Source organism: Acipenser ruthenus, chromosome 27 (assembly GCF_902713425.1).
Source record: "Acipenser ruthenus chromosome 27, fAciRut3.2 maternal haplotype, whole genome shotgun sequence".
Classification (NCBI taxonomy): Eukaryota; Metazoa; Chordata; class Actinopteri; order Acipenseriformes; family Acipenseridae; genus Acipenser; species Acipenser ruthenus.
Window position 1 is genome coordinate 5,292,640 of NC_081215.1, and position 15,974 is coordinate 5,308,613.

The window sequence follows — 15,974 nt, forward strand, 5'->3', positions numbered from 1 at the left end:
TCAAGACTGACAGCGGATCCAAAATTCTTGTACAGCTATGGCCAAACGTTTTGCATCCTCCTATAAATGAACTAATATTGCTTCATAAAGGCGAATGAAACCTGCTGAATAATATTACGTCAACAAATTGAGCATTCTGCTTTGTAATTTTCCATATAACAAAAAAACTGGTAAATTGGAGAAATCTGACATGAAATACAGTACTACTATTTTGGCTTCCGGTAGACTTTCGCGATATAATTTTGCAGTTTCTTTAGTTGCATGATGTTAAATAAAAAAATCGAAATTATGTTCATATAGATTTGTTTCCTTCCTAAAATTCTAGGTGATGCAAAACCTTTGGCCATAGCTGTTGACTGAGTGTTTAGTTATTGTGCTTGAAATGTAGGAATGCAGGGGAGGAGAACTGAAACAGCTTGGAGTTGTCATGAAGCAACAGGGATTGCCTTCAGGAGGAGTCAAGCGCGGAATGTGTCAGGGCAGGTGCAGCTGCCTTACTGTCCCGTGATGAAATGAAATGCTCTAATGTCACCTGCAAATCAGCAGGTCTTCTAATTAAAGATGAACTTCCTCATTAAATACAGACACACCTCTTGAAATGTTTAGTACGTGTAATAAAGTGAAACATGTGACTGCGGATAAACACCTGCTCTGTTGCAAGCCCGGTAATGTGAGTTTGGCAGGATCTAAAACCCTCTAGTGAATAAGATTAGTGTTTCCTTGCAAACAAACGTTTTTCAAAATATAGATATTGCACATGAGCAATAAAAAGGTAACTTTGTTGCTTTGCTTTACAACTCACCTGTCAATGTTACAAAGCTGGATTTAAACAACCAACAATATGCATGATATACAGCAGGGGAGGCAGCAGGGTAGACACTTCACATGTTTCCATATATCTCGAAAAGCACAGATCCAGTTATGATGAATCTTGGTATTAACATTATTTAGATTAAGTTACAGGGAGTATCAGATTAGGGAGATACCTCTATCTGTATATCTGTCTGTCTGTATGTCACATTTCCTTACCTAATGACATCTAGGTCTTAAATACCACTTGCCCAATTTTCATTAAACTATTCATTGCCAGTTCTTATTCCACACTATTTTGTACATACTGTTGGTATCCGTCAAGGTCATTCACTTTTTCGTCCATTGATACAGATAGCTGACATGCTTTTCTTGTGGGATTAACAAAGAGTTTTCTCCTCAGTTTGTATAGGATCAGACGAGCCCTCCAGTTTATAATACATATAGATGTACAGGTATGCGTGGTTCTAATCACCAGCTAAAGTATGTGTGCCTGTTGACAGCCCTCTGCAATGAACCTGCCAGCCAAAGTGTTGACAGTGATTTGTTTCCCTCACAGCCACCATGGCGACAGAACCCTCAGAAGACAGGAACGAGCCGGAGGAAGAAGAGGAGGAAGAAGATCAAGGGGAGGAGTTTGATTTTGAGGACAGTGCCAACGAGGACGACAAAATGGACAGTCCCACGAAAAAAGACAATGAGCAGACTGTCCATGGTACACAGGAGACCCTGAAGCTGAACTCAGGCCCCAACCCTCAGACAGACCTGCAAACCTCTCCCACCGAACAAGCACAACAGTCTTCCAGAACGAAACAACCAGAATCTGACACACCCCCTGCTGGTCAGGAGGACCTCACAGCACCTTCAATCTCCTCTGCACAACCTGCCGGCCCAGGTAAGGAAGCACTGAAATGCAGTATATTACTATTTACTTTTGAGAGGTCAATGAGAGTGTGAGAATGTGAAAATGTATATTTATAGATATGTAACTCTTCTGTAATCTTTTATATTATCAGCTATTGCAGCCACTAGCTGGGCATTGTTGATACTATCCTATATTTTGAAATCTGTTTAATTTTCTATTAAACTCACTCTTTTTGCAATCTGTTCAACAGGTTTGGCAGCTAGTGAGGCAACAGGAGGGTAAGTTATTTTTCACTATAACAGGAAGATATGATTAGACAGACTGTCCCACACAAGGGCTGTTACAAAGTCAGAAAGATGGGTTTAGCAGCAAACAACATAAAACAACATACAGTGAAGCACTCAAAGAGACTGTATTCAGAACTCAAAGCCTGGGCTTCATCTCGTCACCTTGTAGGCTGCAGTCCAGATTGTTATTCAGGGCTTTCGGAAGCGTTTGTAAATGCCAGGGGACGAAGTGCTCATTCCCGTGGGCCGTCTGCAGAGAGACTCTCTGAATCCCTGGAATTTGAGATCTGCCGCAGGATTGCTGTGGAGCATTGTTCCTGCACATTAGTGCTGTTTAACTGTATTATCATCCACAGGGGATATAGTGGAGACGAGATATAACACAATATTATGCAATGGCTAGCTTTGAAATCGGTTTGAAAGTTGGATTCACACAGTACTGAATTTGTGCTGGGTTTTATATTTTTAGTTGTTACTATAAACAACTTTGACAGACTGGAGTTATAAAGTCAAAAGGTTCAAGACTGTGTACATATTTGAAGGCTCATTTTTAGATTGTAGAACGAAGTATAAAGAGATTAAACTTTGACAGTATGTTAACAACCCAACGATTCTCACTTAAAGCTGTAGTGGATTTCACTTTTACTCTTCACTTCTTTTTTGTTAAAAAAAAGATGTAAACAATTTGAAACAAAGAAAAGAAAAATGGTTAGAAAAAAGGTTGCAGGACAGAAACACAGACATCATCAATATTTCTGCTTTCAAACATTAGCAAAAAAAATAAAATATGTTACCAATGAAGCTTTGATTCCATTTTGTGAGGATGTGCTGTTAACCAAAGTAAAACTTTGCACAAGTCCGTCTTAGTGCTGTGTCAGCTTTTTCAGCTTCTTGTTTTTCCCTCAAAGTGAACCTCCACGGGCACGTATCAAACTAGACAAACTGTTTTCATTTGTGTCTCTTAAAGCAGAAGCTGTGGCAATACTGTAGGAGTTCTTCAATGAGTACAGTGCCCCTTGCTAGTGTACTTAGCACATGGTTTGTTATTTTCACTGCAGCTGCATTCTGGTAGACCTGTTTGGTACACTGTGCAACTATTCCATAGTTTCATGTCTTGTTTAATTTTCTCCACGACTAATATTGTTCGCATATTTTCTGTGCTTAAAAAAATAGATTTTGGGGGAAAAAACAAAACAAAAACAAAGTAAACCAGTTCAAACCCAAGACAATTATATTGTCTAATTTTGTGAATTTCTACAAGGCATTAAAAAAAAGATGTGGTATTCAAATACAGTTTTAATACACCCGATCACATTGTGTGATAAATACAAAACACAATCCCATAATTAGAATCAAACAATGAAACCTTTTTTTTGGCACAACAGTTTTTTTTTTTTCTGCAAGCGTCATCTACACACCTAGATACCTAAATCTGTAATTGAAAGCATTGGAGATTAGTTGCTGTTTTTATCAATGCTGTCTGGGCACATACTGTGCATACCCCATGTGGCATCTTGAAATGACAAGCACAAGTTCAGACATTAACCAAAGACTGACAGGCTTTCAGAACAGAACAAACAGCTCACCAAGGGAAGGTGGGTCTCACCAGCACCTCCCCTGGAAACACCCAGCTTATCCCTCATTGGCAGTCTCCCTGAAAAATGATCCTCACAGGTGTGGTCAATCAGAACCTCACTGATGTCATAATGACTAACATGTTTCACATTTTGCTAGTCTCTGCTAAAGTTATTATATATCCATAGGGTTAAAGGGCTGGTACGTTTCATTGTAAAAATGATAAGGGACTGGGGGCTCCCGAGTGGCATATCCAGTAAAAGCACTCGCTAGAGTGCAGGATGCGCTCTATAGCCTGAACGTCGCGAGTTCGAGTCCAGGCTATTCCACAGCCGACCGTGGACGGTAGCTCCCAGGGGGCAGCGCTCAATTGGCCGAGTGTCGGCCGGGGGGAGGGAGGGAGGGCTAGGTCGGCCAGGGTGTCCTCGGCTCACCGCGCACCAGCGACCCCTGTAGTCTGGCCGGGCGCCTGCGGGCTTGCCTGTAAGCTGCCCAGAGCTGCGTTGTCCTCCGACGCTGTAGCTCTGAGGCGGCTGAACGGTGAGTCAGCAGAGTGTAAAGAAGCGGGCGGCTGACGGCACACGCTTCGGAGGACAGCGTGTGTTCATCTTCGCACCAGCGCAGGGGTGGTAGCGGAGAGCTGAGCCTAAAAATAATTGGGCATTTCAAATTGGGGAGAAAATAATAAAAACTAATTGACAACGACTAAATTATTAAAAAAATAAAAATAAATAAGGGACTGAGATTTTTAAAGGTCTGTGGTATACTCAATTTGCATACACACAGCAGCATTTGCCTGTTGCCATGGTCTCAAGCGAGACAAGCTAACCGATTCAAGCTATTTTTAACTAAATTCTCCCTTTGTTTTGCTCTTTAATGAAAGCAATGTTTTAGTTTAGGGGTGGCCGAAGCTGATTCTTCCAGTCCTGGTCTTTGTTCCAACCCTGTTCTAAATGGCTTAATTGAACCAATCAAACCTCCATCCAGACCCTGTAGTTGATGACCTCATTTTACCTGTTAAACCTGGAGTGGAATAGTCCTCCAGGACCGTGATTAGACCCCCCTGCTTTAGTTAGAGCAACAGACATAACTTGTATACCAATTGTATTGTATTATACTCGTCCAATGTAATTGATAGCAGTCTGGTTGCATGATTACAGACTGTGGTTACTTCCTATAAAAATGACACAAAAGGAAAGATGGATGATGCAGTGTGTGTAAAATGAATTACTTTTAATACATGTATATTTCATGACTTGCACTTACAGATATAGATGAGAACCAGATGGAAGTGTTATGAATAAATAAAAAAAAATGATAAATGAATATTTCCCTCTGTAAAATCAGACCAAGCTATACATTTGTTTAATACCCATTAATGTGGACTAAAATCATTTAAATTGTGCGAGACTGGAAAGAGACTGCTCATGTCAACTCACAGAACCCATTTTAATATCCTGTGTTCCATTCAATTGATTCCTCTGAGTACATTTGCATTTGACGTCGCTTCAAAATAGGATCCAAATAATTGCATTTTCCTTTAAACAACAGCTTATGCAAACTGGCCTAATAATATTTCATTATGTCTTGCATAACAAGTTCATCTTGTTCAAGCTGACAAATAAAGTAATACTTAATGTAGTTTTTGCTTTGTTTAAAAAAATAATGTAGAAGTTCAAACCTGAGCAGCATTTTCCCTTGTTGCAGTTAATTCAGTACCTTAAGGGTTAACACTGCAGAACACTCAACCTGACCTTTTACCTTCCTCCTGCTTATTACATATTCATGAGGCCCGCCTTCTAGGGGAGGAATCTGCAACAGTACAGGCTTTCCTGGGTTCTGTGGCATATACGAGATTAAAAAACAGCAATAGATCTGAAAAGGATTGCTTTTATACAACAAACTCACCATCAGGACTATTAACCCCTGCCATGCCAGCAGCATGTACAAGAGACTGTCTTGGAGAGGCAGGTAAAATAGAAACAAGCTTGGTTTCTCACCTGAGGAAAGTTGGTGTGGTGGGGTGTGGTAAACAAGCAGGCTAGCCCTGAAACTTGCCTTAATGCTGCTGTCATTATGAACCTGTTTTACTGTCAAAGAATTGTTGAAGAATGTGCAATGTTTCTAAAGATACATGGACAATAGTGAGATATTTAAAATAATTGATTGGGAGAGTTGAAGCGGTTTGTTACTAGATTCAACAACTGGCTTTAGAGACCTCAAAAGCCTCTTCAGGCGTATGAAAGAAATAGGTATGCGTCTCAGAAGAACGGTTTGATTTATTTAATCCAAAAATGCTTACTGTGCAGTGATTTTTGAGGCAAACTATACACCAAGTCAAGCAGACTAGCATTTCCATAAAATGTTATATTATTCTCGACCAAACATATGTTTTCTTTTCTGAGAGGGTTATGAATGCACTCTAACAAACAACTTTGTTAAAAATTTTAAAATAAATGAAATGTGCTACTACTGGCAAAAGATTGGAATATCCTATTCAAACACTACCCTTTTAAGAATGGATAAGAAATATAAATGACTTTTTCAGTAAAGACAGGGCAAGGACAATGTTCAGCTGTGAATGTTTGTATGTTTAGTTAGAAAAGCAGTTTATCAAGGTATTATTGGTTCCTTTTTGAAACGAACAGCCTTCCTCATGCCAGTCAAATCATGTGACGTAACAACCTTTCATCTCTGTCAGCCCCACATACTCTCCTTGTCTGTAGAATAGGTGGTGCTGGCTGAGTTGAAAGTTAACTTTCTCATGCTATTTGAATGCAATGAGGGAGGCTGTTCAGTCCTGGCATTTATGATTCTCAGGACAAGCTCAAAGCCAGGTAAAGGCAAGTTTAGAGAAAAACAATACAATATTGGAACAACAGAACCCAGAACCACTCAGAATGATTGCAAATGCCATACAGTGGGACGGACAATGTAAAGACATATGAATGACATTTGAAGATGCCGATTCCTTAAAAAAAGGAATGATTTGTTTCCGACAAAGTGTTGAGTACTGTTGGTCATTGTCGTGGTTCTACAAGATTTCTAAAAGGAAGTTATTCAGAACAATGCAAGAGTGAAAGGCCAGACGTTCTAGGAAGTGTGTTTGAATTCTGCAAGACCTTGGATGGTTTAATCTGTGTTTGTTACTGGTATTGCTTGTCTAGTATATAACAAAACCACTGCAGCACTTCTGCTTATTCTCACACTGTTAAATATTTTTGTCTTATTGGGATGTGGGGTTTGAGGACTAGGGTTACCCTCCCTTGGTTCTTCTCTGTACACCAAGGGGTGCAATTTATCAAGACACACGAATGAAAGACAGCCAGCAAATACTGTTGCATTTCTATTTACTCAACATGCTTTACATATCTATGGTATGTAGCAGGTCACGTTCATCCCGGGAAAAATACCGACTAGCTATTTATTTATTTTTTTCACAAGTGAAATATACGGTACAGTCATTAAGCTACAGAACATAATACTGTATGCAGCTTCGAAGTACTGCAAAAACTGGACTGCAGTATAACTCAATCAGATGTCCTTTCCATTATTAATAAGCTTTCTTCACTATGAAGCCTCTGAGAAGGTAACACTGTAAAACAGCCCTTTTTAAGGTTGGTGGTCTGCAGGAGTCTCCTAGTCAAATGAACTTGAGTTTGTTCCTTTTTTTTTTTTTTTTTAAGGGTTTCAACTTCCACTGAACCAAAGATTTCAGTGCAAGAGGATGCTCCGGGAGTCTCTAAGGACAAATCAGAGGGTCTTTCCTGGAAGAGAAACAGCATATATGATGGTAAGGAGGTGGTCTTCAGTATCTCAGCAATGCTTGTTACAATATGTGACTGTATATATATTTATATCTATATATATATAATATGATTTAAGAATGTTTGAGTAAGTGTGGGATTTATTATGGCATGCAAAGTGACTCTTGTGGTTTTAACTGAGGAACTGGGAGAGAGTAGTGTGGCCTTCTGATTAGAGCGGAAGGTCTAAGAGGCTGTGTGGTCTAGTGGTTAGAGCTGAGGTATATTTTGGAAGTCTTGTGGCTCAGTGGTTAGAGCTCAGTGACTGGGAGGTAGTGTGGCCTATCAGTTAAAGCTGCTTGTCTTTTTGTGTTTTGTCTTTTCTAAAAACATAAATTTACATTTTGGGTACCACTTTAAGATTCATTTTTAAACATTTGAAGCCAGACTAGTATCTATTTGGGTATACACAGATATTTGGTTAGCTCTTCTGAGAAGAGGTCAAACGGGCCACAAATACCCACCACACCAAAACAAAAGAAAATTGAACTAGTCTTTCACAAATGCCTAATTTGTGGATAACATGGGTCGATCTTTCAGGAGATTTCAACCCATGAACCGTGATACACTGTACAAGTGACCAGCTGGACAATGGACAGTTTCACTCTTCTCCTAACCAGAGCTGCTTAGCAACTGCTTTAAGTCGTTTCCTAATAAGTTATTTGGTTCAGTTGTTGGTCTGTCTTGCTCTCCTCAAAAGCCCCACTGTAGCAGACATGCAGAATCCCCTGAATCCGTGCTGTTCATTCTGTGTATTTGTTCAGGCCCTGCCTGGAGCTAAGGACGAGTGGTTCAGTGTGGTGTCAGAACTCACTGTCTTCCTGTGCAAAGGTACACCAACAGCTCTGTGAGAGCAATGTGCTACTGGGCTCCCATCCTCCTAGCATTCCCTGTGTCTCAATCAACATCACGATGTGTCTCTGACGAGGCCCAATACATCCGTCACACAATAAAGCCCTTTAATGAGCTGAACCACTGCCATATCACCCTGAAGAAACCCTAGCAGACCATTCACATCAAATGCAAATTGTGGAATAAATGCAGTGGTCTTGATGGCACACAGGCACCATGGCATTGGAATATATTACCACTGTATTGGTTCATATTATTGCAATACAATTGGTATACCAATAGTAAGGAATCCTTTGACCTTATCCTTACTCCTTGCTCAGCTCTCTAGCACTGACCCTGCTCCTTAATTCCTCTCCAGCAGTCGTTTCTTTTTATTAAGAAGAAAAATTAATGTAAAGCTATGTAAAGTTTCAGGCAGGAAACTCTAAATGCATCGACAATTTTATTGACAGGAAAATCCCTGCAACCATCGCCAAAAATCAAGCAGACGTTGGACCAAGGAGGTAAATTGAAAGCTGTTTCTCATTGCGGTCTGTGTTGTATGTTTGAGTTGACCTCGTCCTCCACCTCATTCTCAGACTTGGCAAGAGATTTAGCAGTCAGCCTGCCTCCCTGCCTCTCTCCGCTCATTCAAAATGTCCTGGTCCCAGAAAGGTGAGGCCGAGCACCAATATCAAGCAAATGTGGGCAGCAGTGTGGAGTAGTGGTTAGGGCTCTGGACTCTTGACCGGAGGGTCATGGGTTCAATCCCCGGTGGGGACACTGCTGCTGTACCCTTGAGCAAGGTACTTTACCTAGATTGCTCCAGTAAAAACCCAACTGTATAAATGGGTAATTGTATGTAAAAATAATGTGATATCTTGTAAGTCGCCCTGGATAAGGGCGTCTGCTAAGAAATAAATTATTATTAATTATTAAGCAAATCAGAATTGCAGAGATATGCTTATGTCAACTCTTTTTAACGTCAGTAAAAAGAGATGCCGTGACTGTCTTTTTTGGGGGGTAAAATTTGATTCTTGCTACCCCACTGCGTTTGCAAATATCTATTTAAAACAAAGCAAAATATGGCATACAACCTGAATACACAAAACAACCTTTATTTCCTATTTCCTATCATAGCAAGACTAACCTGCTATTTGGGCTGCTGGCCATTCCTAGTGCAGATAAACAAGCTCTGCTTTTAACTTGGCAGGATTTTTTAAAAAGTTTTTCCACAGCCACTTGATTAAATACCCAGTACCCTCATGCTTGCTGTTGATAAAACCCAAGGCTTTTGCTACACACTGTTCAAGGTGATTGAACTGATTAATGCAAATGTCCTGCTGTTTGTACTTTTCTGTAGCAGTGTTTTATCTTTTATGTACCGTCTCTACCAGCTGTAAGTGAAATGGCTTAATTCCGCAAGCATAGGTGAATGGGAATCATAGATGTGTTTCCAGTGTGCTAAATGTGTAGCCATTTACAAAGCCTGCCCAAAAAGCTTTCACTAGCGTTGCTACTGCTTTTGCTACTTTCCCAATTCTTACAGCGGTTTTATTTATATGTTATTGGGACGTTCAGATGTATGTGGTGGATTCCACCAGTTGACCTTTTTATAGCCTATATTAAGCTAAACCTTAAGCTAAATTGTTTGCTCCAGGAAAAAGGTTACAAGTGTCAGTGTTTGAAATATTCCACACACTTCGAAGTGTTGTCCAAGATTCCTTGAGTTTTTTGTTTGTCATATTCCATTGCTTGTGCTATGAAATATGACAAACAAAATCTATCTCAAATATCTGCCTAAAAGTCTTTGTGTACATTTAACAACTTCAGACCAAAAAAAAAAAGAAAAAATATGGAGAGTCAAACTTTTCAGAATAAAATTAGACAAACATTTTATATAAAGGCAAGAAACCACTGTCTGTCATGTTATGGATCAAATACATTTTCTATGAATAAAACTGGTCAAACTAAATCAATTATTTTATTTATTTTATTTTAGCCCATTCCACCCCAGCAATAGATCCTGGGACAGAGAGCCCCGAAGTGATCTATGATGATGTTCCATGTGAAAATATCCAGCCCAAGACAGAAGGTGAGAGCAGACTCCTTTATTTAATAGCTACCCTTGAAATGTGTTGCTGGGTGTTGATTTTTAATGAAGTGTTTTAACACAGGGTGGACACCTCAAGGCTGTTGGTCCAAAGCCCATCTGCAGTTCTGAATCCAGTCAAATCATCATTAACATAGTATTGTCCGTATTTTTAATTTTTTTGGTGGACTATTTTGGCCGCTGTTCACAGTAAGGACTGTTTTAAGGGCAGTCATATTTGAAGAGTTTATAAAGATGTCTTTTACCCTATCTAAAACCATTGAAAAGGGTTTCATAAACAAAATGGGTTTTAAAAACAAATCACTTTCAATATAACAAAACACTCAAAGTTGTGACTACGCCCATTAGAACAAACATGTATACAGATCTGTCATTTAAAAGTGAACGAACTAGTAAGAGTACATAATGGCTATTGTGTCTGATACCTATTGTGTCCATACCTTTTTGGAGGTCAATATCAAGTCTTCGCAATGCTGATTAAACTCACTTTTAGTTATCCATTGGATCTGTTGTAAAAATAACCTGCCCTACAAAAATACATTCACCTATTACAATACTAGGCAAAACAACACATTGGTCTAGCAACAAAACAACAGTTATACTGCAGTACAGGACTCAAAGCTCACAAGAAATGTTATCTTCAGTGTTATATCGAATACAGCCAAGTTCTTTGAGCAAACTGTATGTTGTTACTGATCATCCGTTCAGCCCTTTGTGTGCGTAACCCCAACGTAACATACAACTGGTGAAGGCTCTGATGGAACTCGGCTCACCATGGAATCCAGGCTCTCTATTGAAGCGTGCTGCCCTGACCTGTGTGCTCTTGTCTGGCTTGTGTCTGTTAGATGACCTGGTCTATGAAGACGTGCAGCGCGAGGAGGAGCCAGGCCCCCAGGATGGCTGGAGCACCAGTGAGTTTGAGAGCTACGATGAGCAGTCTGAAGAGGAGAGCGAGAGCAAGCTCCCCACACGCAGCAAGGTACCGGCGGGGGAGGAAGACATTCTTTTGGGGCTAAAATACCTTTAAAAACACTGTGGATCTATGTTAGATTGAAAAACAGATAACTAACTTTTTAACCCTCATAAGGAGACGTTGGAAAACTGATTTTCCTGGTAACCTGGGGTCCAATCGGACCCCAGCAATAAAACAACATATAACTAACTGGAGTAAATGAATGAATGAAAATGTGTATATGAACACTTTATATTGCTGCTACCGATTTGCTGCGCGTCACAGCACTGGAGCACTGAATGAGGGGGTGGTAGAAAGTACATACGGGCATGCCTGAAATCAATGGAAAGCACAAAGCTTGTGCTTTTAAATGACGTTGAAACCGGAACGCTATCTGTTGAAGCAACAGAGTAATAGGCAACAAACAAAACATAGGAGCTGACTCGTCACATGACTCGAGCCTTAGTTTCGGTTTGCTGTAGTTTGCTTAGGAACGTCTAATCAAGACATACGATACATCATTGGAAAGCTACAAATCTGTACTTTCAAACAAGCCTTGAAGCTAGCTATTATGGTGCCTGAGATATTCATGCAAGAAGATCGGGCCCGCTGATACACTACGCCTGGGGTCCATACGTACCCCAAACCTAAAACAATTTGGGAAATTCAACCAGGCTACCTGGACTTATCCTTTAAAAAAATGATGCTTTGCATAGTGTAACAGGATGGGTGCCTGACAACTACCTAAAAGGAAACAGAAATCAAGTACTAGATCCACATAACTGATACTAAAGCACCATGGGGTCTGAATGGACTCCAGCTTACCTTATGAAGGTTAAATAAATTGCTACAAACTTTTGTCCACTGTCGTCTTCACAGAGCAAGGATGAAATGATTACAATAGCTAGGGAGATGCATGACTCACAACTATTTCTTAAAACACACATATATATTTATGTATTTTTTTTTTTTTGTATAAAGTGCCCTGGGATGCTCCGAATGAAGAACGATTTCATTTATAATAATATAATGATCTCCAGTGGTCCTCGTGGTCAGGTGGCCCTGGTTTAATTATCTAGATGGGGATAACGACAACTCCAATATACTCTTACAGTTCTTTGCTGGAAATGCGCCTCTTCTCTTCCTGTAGCTGAATGTGGGGTTTAGGCAAGGGGAATGGGTAGGTGTTAGCAGAAGAATGAATAACCTGTTCTGAAAGGTGTCCCGTTCTACATGGTGAGTTCGCTGGTACAGGGAGATGTTCAGGTACAGGGATAGTGTAAGTGCTTCATGGAGGCTCTTCATTGGCCTGGAAGTGACATAAGGAATGGGGTTCCTTCAAACTGAAAGTGTTTTTTAGTTTCTCTTCCTCTCTGGATTTCCCGACTGTGCTTCTGCTAGTTTTTTTTGTCTCTCTGTCCTTCCCTGTGCTGTGGTGAATGCTGGAATTTAGAAACGCCTCGGAGCTTTGCTGAGCCTTCTCTCACATTTCAAGGTACTGGTAGATCTTCCATCACTTAGCCTCTACCTTTGCTTATTCCGTCACAGGACATCAAGGATATTTGTTACTGTAATTGAATGATTCTGCTGATCTGAAATTGGGCTGTAAAAGCAGGGAGAGCTTAAGAATAAAGAGGGAGCATATACAGTATCAGAATGCAAAATTCACATGATTAGGCCAGAAGTTGGTCATGTTTTCTGTAACCCTACAAAACGCATAGCAAAACAGGTTTAGTGTTTGAAAATGATTGTAATTCAGTAGTAGTCCGCAATGCAACAATATCTGCCTAAATATTGAAGCTCTGAAAATGAAATGTTCTGCTGTTTTTGGTTATATATCTTGTCAGTGGCTCATGTGGTAAAAACCATTTGGAGTGCAGGACATGCATTCTACAGTTGCAAGTTGATGATCTTAGCAGGGTGGATCATTCGATTGGCCCTTCACAGGGGGAAATTTGTCTGGAGATCATTGTCTATCACGCGTTAGTGATACCAACTGGTCAGGCATTCTGCAAGTCTAGGTATAAACTTTCCCGACTGGGCCCTTGTCACCAGTGTTCATTTGCAACAGGGTTAAAATACCCTTGCTCTTTTGCAGGAATGCTCACAAACTCGCTCACAAACTATTGCTGCTTTGCTTGCCTTCATTCTCCCCTCTCCTCTCTCCTGTCTCTCCCTCTCTCTCTCCTCTCTGCTTCCCTGTATTGGGTTACCGTGGCGATGCCCACAGCTCTCCCCTGACGTGCGGGGCCTGAAGGAACGGTGCGCCCGGACCAAGCGTGAGCTGCTTGCTATGCGGCTGGGGCGCCGCGACATCAGCCAGATAAAACCGAGCTATGACTGGAAGGTACAGCTGGTTGCCTGGCCTGGAATTAGGGGGAGGGGGTGGAATTAAACCAAACGATTCTTAGAGATAACAAGCGTTATTGGAGTCCTCATGCTCTTCTCATTACTCCATTGCTATTTCTTTTGGTCGTTAATTGCTAGGAAAAAAAAAAATCAAATACACGTTTAAAATAATGTTTGTGTCTTTCAAATGGGAAAATAAGACGCTAATTCTTATTGGATATTTTTATTTTTTTATCTCTTTGGCGAACTTTTAACCTGCCACCACACTGTAGATTCACTGCCTGTGCAGCAGGTATTAGGATCCTACCTGAAACATGAAACTTCACTTTAAGTGGTGTCAAGTGGGATCTGAATACCTGCTGCACAGGGGGTAAATCAATGCATGGTGGCACGATAAATAGGCTTCACCTGATTTCAAAGACGAAATGAACTAAAACAGCAGAAAAAAATCATAAGAACTTGCAAAAAACAGGGAAGCATTTCAAACACCCACTGCTAGCTAGACTGACATTTGGAGAAGGTAGACAAACTACACGGTCAACAAGGTCTGAGGTGTTTGAAGTAGAGTAAATAAAAGGCTAAACTACTGAAAATATTGCAAAAAAAGACACCAAAGAGCAATATCATGGAGTAAAGCGAACAATTCTGTGGGTAAGCTATACGTAAATAAATAGACGTCAATAGAAATCGACAGAAACTTTCAACACAAGGTTTTATCTTGAAGGAGCGGTATCCCTGGACCCGGGAGGTTAAAAACCTTTCTAATTTATTACTGCAGCGCTCTGGTCCTCTGGCTGAGCAGGGCAGTATTTACTTTACTGACGTGATTGATTTTCTCTAGCAAAGCCCTTGCGTTCGACATAGTCTGAGTTGGGTTTGCCAGTAAAGTGCTACAGTTTCCTCTGACTGCGGTAAATGATGGAGGGGAGGAAACACTGCCTTGCGATGCTTTGCTGCATTAAGCATAGAGATCCTTCCCTTATTAGCTTAGAAATGTAATCCACAATCATAATTCCAGGTTTTGGTGGCTATCAAAAAGCCTGGAATTGCTGGTCAAGAATCTAAAGAATTGATTTTTATTCTGTGATATGCAGACCAGTTTTTCTTACCACGGAACTCTTATCTCACATTAGTCAAAATAATATATGTTTTTTCTGTTGCCAACAGGTACATCAGCTAATGAAAGCCGCCAGAAATGGAACGAAAGACGGACTGGAAAAGACAAAAATTGCTGTCATGAAAAAAGTCCCCTTCTTGCTGAAGAAGGATATTCAAGGTATGTATTTAGAAAATAACCCTGTGCTGTTTTTTTGTCTCTACATTTCTGAAGGTGTAGCATTAGAAACAAAAGATATACCTTTCTGTGATGGGGTGCCAGCTCGCCCCTATAATTTGTGTTTTGTTGTTGTTATTTTTACTGTTTCCACGTGTGGCAGGATGACAGAGGTTTGAGGCTCAGAGACAGTGGAAGGGGCAAAATAATGATCTTTATTCAACAAAAAATAATCAAATAAACAGGCACAAGGGCCAACAAAAAGGTTCAAACAAAATACAGAAATGTAGGCTGGGCATTAGCCTTCACTACAGTTTCTTTCTCAAAAACTAAACAGCACAGCACACCAACAAACAAACTCACCCAAAACTCCTCTCTCTAACAAAGGGTTTCAGCTGTCTTTTATAGTCTGTGGCTGGAGCCCAATTAACTAATAATTAACAATTAAACACTTAAGGCTCCAGCCACATTCTCACATGCATTTTTACAGGGAGGAATTTAACCCCCTCCCTGCCAATCCAAAACAAACCAAGAATCACAAAAACATAATGAAAACAGTAAAAATAACAACAACAACAAAACACTTTCATTTACCTTTTACTTCCATGACATCGCCTCTCAAAGATGCAGAGTGGACGTTTTTGAAGATTTTCTTTAAGATATTTAAAGTCTCTTAGGGCACGCCCATTCTAGGAAGTCTCTTGTTTTTTGTGTGTGTGTGTAATACACTGAAGGTGGCACTAGTACACACCAACTGTAATGTTTGTTTACCTCACTTAATTTACTTTAGTTTTAGCTGCATTGTGTATAACACACTCTCACACAAAGTGAGAAACTTCCTTAATCACACATCTACCCAAACTCTCACTAGTCCTGTGCCCAGTCCTGGGTTTCATTTGAAGTGGACCAAATTCTGAGGAGCTGTGGGTAAAGAAAGCTACGTGTTGAAGAAATGGGTTCCAGGGCAGGTGTTGGGTTTGTGTTAAAAAAAAAAAAAAAAAAAAAAAAAAGCAGCTGTATAATATGCCCACATAAAACAGTGTGGTAGAATGAGGTGGATGACAAATAACAAGGGTATCATTTTAAAGCTAGTTTCAGTGCTTTACAGCAAAC

At 40.2% G+C, this 15,974-nt stretch overlaps 1 protein-coding gene across 5 annotated transcripts in view; it reads left to right on the plus strand.

Moving 5' to 3' along the window:
- LOC117431976 (rho guanine nucleotide exchange factor 10-like protein) overlaps positions 1 to 15,974 on the plus strand; it is an 82,739-nt gene that overhangs the window by 10,409 nt on the left and 56,356 nt on the right. For 2 of the 5 annotated variants that reach the window (XM_059002060.1, XM_059002059.1), the window contains exons 2-9: positions 1,370 to 1,705; positions 1,926 to 1,953; positions 7,224 to 7,330; positions 8,648 to 8,698; positions 10,177 to 10,269; positions 11,133 to 11,266; positions 13,470 to 13,586; positions 14,756 to 14,864. In XM_059002060.1, the coding sequence (XP_058858043.1) occupies positions 1,375 to 1,705; positions 1,926 to 1,953; positions 7,224 to 7,330; positions 8,648 to 8,698; positions 10,177 to 10,269; positions 11,133 to 11,266; positions 13,470 to 13,586; positions 14,756 to 14,864 (970 nt within the window). In that variant the 5' untranslated portion in view covers positions 1,370 to 1,374. Of the gene's footprint in view, positions 1 to 1,369; positions 1,706 to 1,925; positions 1,954 to 5,350; positions 5,509 to 7,223; positions 7,331 to 8,647; positions 8,699 to 10,176; positions 10,270 to 11,132; positions 11,267 to 13,469; positions 13,587 to 14,755; positions 14,865 to 15,974 lie in introns of those variants that run through there. The other 3 variants (XM_059002061.1, XM_059002062.1, XM_059002063.1) reach the window with 3 other exon arrangements.